The sequence below is a fragment of the Coenobita brevimanus genome, chromosome 56 (genome assembly GCF_032717465.1).
Source record: "Coenobita brevimanus isolate Jiangsu-jjx chromosome 56, ASM3271746v2, whole genome shotgun sequence".
Lineage (NCBI taxonomy): Eukaryota > Metazoa > Arthropoda > Malacostraca > Decapoda > Coenobitidae > Coenobita > Coenobita brevimanus.
The window spans coordinates 36,647,840-36,654,635 of NC_137009.1; the positions used below are offsets into that span (position 1 = coordinate 36,647,840).

The 6,796-nt window shown below is 39.3% G+C and overlaps 1 protein-coding gene across 1 annotated transcript in view; it reads left to right on the plus strand.

Annotated features, from left to right (window-relative positions):
- The window catches only part of LOC145401769 (uncharacterized), a 28,115-nt gene extending 21,746 nt beyond the window's left edge, over nt 1-6,369 (plus strand). The window contains exons 7-10 of the mRNA XM_080273947.1: nt 1,770-1,946; nt 3,545-3,646; nt 4,228-4,330; nt 5,647-6,369. Of these exons, the coding sequence (XP_080130073.1) occupies nt 1,770-1,946; nt 3,545-3,646; nt 4,228-4,330; nt 5,647-6,319 (1,055 nt within the window). The 3' untranslated portion in view covers nt 6,320-6,369. The remainder of the gene's footprint in view (nt 1-1,769; nt 1,947-3,544; nt 3,647-4,227; nt 4,331-5,646) is intronic.
- The last annotated feature ends 427 nt before the right edge of the window (nt 6,370-6,796 follow it).

Here is a 6,796-nt window from a genome sequence, read left to right on the forward strand (position 1 = left end):
ATTTTGGCACCCCTTTTTAACATGGCAGCGTCTGGATTGACTCTATCGGATACGATTATGTGAAGCTACAGAAGACGGTGAATGTTTTGGCGTATCCGTTAGAGCCAGGATTCCGGGGGCTTGAATGATGAGTGAATGGAAGCATGGCCCATTGGATTTGGCAAATTTGGGCTGTCTAGACATTGCTACTCCGCACCTTGCCCTAGGGTGGAAAAGGAGGTCCGGATGATAATGAAAAAAAAAAATAAATAAATAAATAAATAAAAAATAAAGTAAACTGTACCCCAGAATGACAATGTTCACCCCACCTGTGACTAAAATACATTAACCTAAATCTAAAAACAGTTTATAAATCAACCTAAACACAAAACTAAGTCTAAAATATCATCAAAATCAAGGGGGAAAAAAAAGTTATACCGGGGTTTAGTCATCGTTCGGCTGGGTAGGGTGGTATTTCTACCCTCATCGCTGTGCCGGGTTATCGTATATCGGGGTCTACCTGTATTTATTTAAGTCTTACTTCATCCCACTCTTAGATGGGAGGATAAGGTCAGGATAATTACAGCGGTGATGAATGAATGGAATTTATAATTTTGGAGGTCAGGATATGTGATTGGAATTTTTTTTAAATAAAATTTTGAAGGTATGCTTATAATTTTTGAAGAATTTTGGAGACCAGAATGAATGGAAGTGTGGTAATTAATTCAAGTATGGGTGGGGCATAACTGTGGTTCTTTTACCTTAACTTGGCACAGATTTTCATTGTTTTACTGCTTCACATAGCTCAGTGGCTGAAAAGGTGGTGTGACTCTCCATCCTTTCCCTACCACTACTTTGTGACTAGCATCACATTCTAGTGTTAATCTCTTGTTACAACTTTGTATTCAAGATGGAGAGATGGCAGTTTTAGGCCAAGTTTGAATATAAATGATAGAGGAATTTTAAGACTTAAATGATGAATAGAGAGATTTCAGCTGAATAAAGGCCTGAATTATGAATGGGAGATATTTCAGGTAAATTTTAAAGACTTATGGTTGGAGGTATGGTCGGTAATTTGGAAACTGAGTGTGATTTTAGCAGTAAAAGGCTTGAATGAATGGAGGGTATAGTACATTTATTTCCTCATACTTTCCTATTTTCCCATTTCTGGATTATACCCACCCCATTTACCATTATTATCTAGTACATTTATTTCCTCATACTTTCCTATTTTCCCATTTCTGGATTGTACCCACCACATTTACCATTTTTATCATCATCCAGATCCATTTCTTCACCTAAAGATTAAGTGAGGTAGAGTCCAGAGAAGATGGTGGGGGGGGAGAGTTGGATCGAATAATGATACTTTTTAGGAGCACTGAGACAGTCTGAAATCATGAACTGTGATTATGATTGTCCTTTGAGTTAAATGCACTAAAACAGTGTGCACTCGGTTAAAAAATGATCTTTACACTAACGTCATTGAAAATCTGCAGCCTTATACATCAATATTGCCAAATATATGTATATCTCATTGGCATCTGCATGTGTCTGTATCTTACTCAGGCATACCAACAATACAGATGAGGATTATATAAAATACATTTCGTTCACATCGTATGTAGAGGTCAACAGTGTAAAGATAATTTCTGACCCAAGTGTACATTGTCTTTTGATTATATATGCACTAAAACTGTGTACAGTGCATTGATCTTCATACTTGTACTAAGCAAATCGGTTAAAACTTACAATACATGTACTAATAGTCTAACTTATTTTCACCTTGACAGTGTACGAACAACTGCTGCGAGTGCTGCTCCCCTACAAAGCAGTGTCCTTCTGCCAGCTACCCATCAGCACCAATCTGTGTGGGGGTGGTGGGATGGCCGGGACGGAGGAGAATGATGCAGATGATGAAAGTGTTGATGACAAAAAGGCTAAATACTTGAAAACTTTCCCAGAGGATGGTGAGTATAACATTTGTCTACCATCATCATCATAATCATCATCAACAACAGCAACATCATCATCATCACTGACAACAGCATCATCATCATTGACAACAGTATCATCATCATTATTGACAACAGCATCATCATAATCATTGACAACAGCATCGTTGTCATCATTATTATCGTCAACATCGACATCATCATTGACAACAGCATCATCATCATCATCATCCATACATTTGGGATTGTATATTGAGAAACTAGCTATTCAGCTTTATAGATAGAAATGGGCCTGTAAGAGGTAGTTTTCTGTAGTTTATTGTGAACTTGGTAGCAGTTAATTAAAAAAAAAGATTGATGTATAGCAAAAGATTTTATGAAGGTCGTTTTGTCTGCATCAGTAGGGTTAGGTTGATGATGAAAACCATCTTTTTAATACCAACAAATTGCCCTTTTTTTTTTTTTTTTTTTTTTTTTTTTTTTTTTTTTTTTAGTATGATACTGTATTTCCTGACGTGTATTCTTGCACGTTTTACAATTTTTCTAATTTTGGTATGTAGGACATGAATGGTTACCTTTGTCCTTGGAAGGTGCCACCATAAGAGTGGTGAGGGGCCAGAAAGTAGCCAGTCATGCACATAACCCCTAGGCAGGGAAGTGAACCACACTTACACAAAGTCCAGGTTGAGATTACTGCACATATGTATCTCTTCAACACAGATATAATCCAATCCTTAGGGTTGACAGGACTCATTAGCTATAGATGGCACCTGGTCTGGGAGAAGGAAAACATTGAATTGTAACTCAAAGCCCTGTGCTAGGAGTTTGCAATAGGAAAAGAGTATAGCCATTCAAAAACTTATTCACAGACCTTGGTGATGTGGTAGATGACACCTGGTATGATCACATGTATATAATTTCCATCAACAGGTGAAAAGGGGGTTACACATGCATGCATATACAATGTCTTCAAAAATGTAAATGTCCCTCAGCTTAGTTTTATCATGTTTTTCAGTGTTTGCAAAGTGGGTCAGAGACTTTCAGAGGTTTGTTTAATTGAATGGCTGTGTGGCCTATTGCACTGGACACTCAGTTGATGGTTTCTTTATTTATTAGTTTCAAAGTCCTATGTTTGAATGCTATCCATCTCATTTGTTAGTGGATAGAGGATTGGGATGTTAATTATTTTTATGTCGTTCTGAACTTGTTCAGTATGAAGATGTCCTTTTTCTTTTGTCCTTGTTGCTGAACAGATAGTTTGATGCAGCTTAATGGGAAGCTGAAGTGGAGGGTTTTAATAAAGTTATATATAATCTCTTCAGTTTAGAGACTCTACTAAGCTGAAGAGACATCTAGAGATAGCAATAATTAGTTTAACTTCTTCAGCCCAGCTATGTTTATGTTTATTCATGCTATAGCCCAATGATTTGATTCAGCTTAAAACAGATCTATAGTGGTAAAGGGGTTAACAAAGGCAATATCTAACTTTTCACTTTTAAAAATTCATAAAATTGTTTGGAGGTATAGTGAGTACAAGGGAAATTGTCACCAGATTGAAGGGGTAAAAAGGTATTATTGTAGTGAAGGAATTTTGACTTGTTTGTCATTTGCAGCTGTGCCTTGCTTGATTCGTCTTGTGCATGGTAATCGCAACCGCAAAATGTTCCTCTCAAGGGAGTTTTGTGACTACTTAAAGGAGGAAAATAAAGAAAAAGGTAAGCAGTAATAACCCTTCATATCAGTATAACAACCATTTTCTTATTAATACCATTTGCCAAGGTATCAAAAGCTTTCCAGCCATTATGTAGGAGAGGAAATTTTAGTCATGTTTCTTAGTGTTATAAAGGGCATCCATCATGCCCTCACTAAGGAAGGCGGTCAGAGCATATTTTGTAAATGTGTCAGACAGCATAGCTACTAAAGCTAATAATAGGAATGAACAGGTAACAGTGGTAAAATATAATAGTTTAAGCATTGTTTCATTCTGCATATATGTATAAAATATTGCATGTATTGCTTGATGCAGTGAACATGCCAAAGTTTGCCCTCCTCCTCCTCCTCCACCACCACCACCAGCCTTCCACACAAATCTAAGTTGAGACACACATCATTACAGATAGCAGTACCTTTTTTTTTTTTTTTTTTTTTAACAGTTTACTGCAAGTGTTGGGAAGCACTTATCTGATTTTGGTATTCTGTTTAGCTTTCAGTCCATAGAAAACATCACCTGTCCAGTGGGCAGGCTCAATATGTGGATTCCTTTAAGAGAAAGTATGACCTCATTTTGTATCCTCAGGTGATCGGTTCGTCTCTCGTGCAAAGACCGAAGCCAAAATTAAGGAACTGGGACGCTGGCGCAAGTGTCCAGAGAGAGGACCCATGCACAACATAATGATGTGGTTAGTTCTCATGCCTTTTATTGGCTTGATCATATATCATCTTGTTAACTTCTTCCCAGACTTTTTTCTCCTGTTTACAAGTTACCATCCACTCATTCATTGTATTGCTATCATCAGGAGACTTCTGGACAATAAGTGACAAGCCAAATGGTCTTCTGCACTCCAGGAAACCATTTACTCCAGTGGGTAGTAACCATATAATCGTTTGCGGATGTTTGGTGGTCTTGTGGATTAATCCTTGGGCTGCCAGAGTTGATATAAGTCCCAGAAAGTGCCATTTTGCTTATAAAAAATTAATTTCTTCGTATGACGTGGTAGGTGGGGGCGCTCACCATCCACTCACTCGATGTAATGGCACTCTCAAGTGTTTGCCATTTCCTCTCCTCCCTCTTTTCCTTCCTTCCTCTTCTGTCTTTCCTTACTTAATGCATTCCTCGTCCTTCTGCCTACGGATGACTTTACACTCCCTCTTTTGTCTTTCTTTCCTTCATTCATTCCTGTTCCTTCTGCCTATGGGTGACTCTACACTGAGTGACAAGCCAAATGGTTTCCTGTTCACCAGGAAACCATTTACTACACTGGGTGGTATCCATATAACCAAATTATGACGCCTGGTGGTTTAGTGGGTAATTGCAGCACTCCAATCGGATTGAGGTGGTGCAGGTTTATATCCAAGGGGTGGTTGGGGTTATTGCTCACTTAATGCCACCCAGGAATGAGTGAGGCTGGTCTCTCCCATCTTAAATGTCAGGACTAACTTGCCTAGCCCCGGGCTTTTATGCTCCTCGTGGGGCAACGTAGGATTGGATGATAGATGGATGGATGGACATTTTTCAATTGTTTATTTATAAAAAAATCTTGAGAAATAATTTTCTGACATATTTTCAGTAAAACCATATGAAAGAAAGAAAATCAGTATTGTACTGAGGACAAAGCTGAAAAAAAATGTCAAAACTGTTTTTACATTGATGTAAACCATACACGGGATACAGATGTTTGTTGTATAAATGAATAAATAAGAACATCCAGTAATATTAATAACCGTGTATGGAAAAATATAGAGGACTACAGTCAGCTTTTTTTTTTTTTTTTTTTTTTCCCCCCCCAGCTATGCTCTCTCCAGCCAGATATGGCCCATGGGGGTTAATTCCAAGGGATGATTCAGGTTTATTGTTCACTCAGTGTCACAAGGAGTCTAGCACCTGGCCACTCTTGCTGTAAACATGGTGGTGGTCATAGTAGTGATAATGATTGATTAATAGTGATGATACTGTAATTGTTGGTATTTATTGACTGGAATGGCATTTTCTTCTCAGGTATGTGCCTAAGGACATCCGAGAGAAGTACGGTGTGGCCGACTTACCGCTGCCAAACTCCTGGACGTACATAAACAAACCTAAGATAACAGACGACTTGCCGGCAGCCTCAGCGGAAGACAACTTAAACAAAACCCCAAAGACCCCCAAACATCCCACCATCACTGCATTTACGAAGAAAATCACACCTGGTTCCAGTATTCACAGTACAGCAACCACCCCAGTCTCAAAATCACAGACAGATCCCAAGACCCCGAAGAACCTCTCCATAATGGCATTTACGAAGAAAATTACACCCCACTCGGCCAAAAATGCTGCAGCCACCTCATCGACACCATCATCATCTCCAACCACCTCTACCTCAACACCCAAGCAGGATCCCAAGGTAGATTGCAGCCCAGATAGCGGTGTCTCGGAAATATCACCCAATGTCTCCAGCTCAGAACAAAAAACACCAACAGAGACGACAAGGAGTAAACCAGGAGCCAAAAGAAAGAGTTTAGTGTTTTCGCAGAAGGGGGGGCAGGATGAAGGAACAACCCCACCCAAGACCTCGATTGCTTCCTTCTTTAAAAAGCCTACCAGCAAACTAGATGCATCACCTAAAACCACAAACACCCCCTCAAGTGGTCAGGCAGCTGAGAATGAGATAGAGTGTATGATTTTAGACTAGCCTTGTGGGATTCTCTTGATAGCTATGTACAATATATATTAACATCTTCACAATCATGGTGTATTTTACAGTTTATTCTTGCTATGCAGACTAACTGAGGTTAGGAGAAACTTTTCCAACAGGAGGGGTTAGAAATAACGTTCGTTAACTACTCTGTGGAACCTACCTCACCCCATCCCAAAGTGGGAAAAGAGGTTTCGATAATGACATGGTTGTAATGGGGTCTATAAATTCCCGTGTTGCCCATAGCCAAAGCGGGGATAGTCTGTTTGGCTCAGTGGTAACGTGTGCGTGTTTAGGGTGCTGGGACCTAAGTTTGAATCTCAGCCAAGACAGTGTGATTTATTTGTTGAGTTTCATTCGCTTATTACATTGGTTGGCAGTGGTGTGAGATATGAAGTGAGGTTTGGCTGGTAATTTGATGATGTTCCTTGGTTAGCTGGCAGCATCCATGTCCTTATGTCACAGGGATGGGCT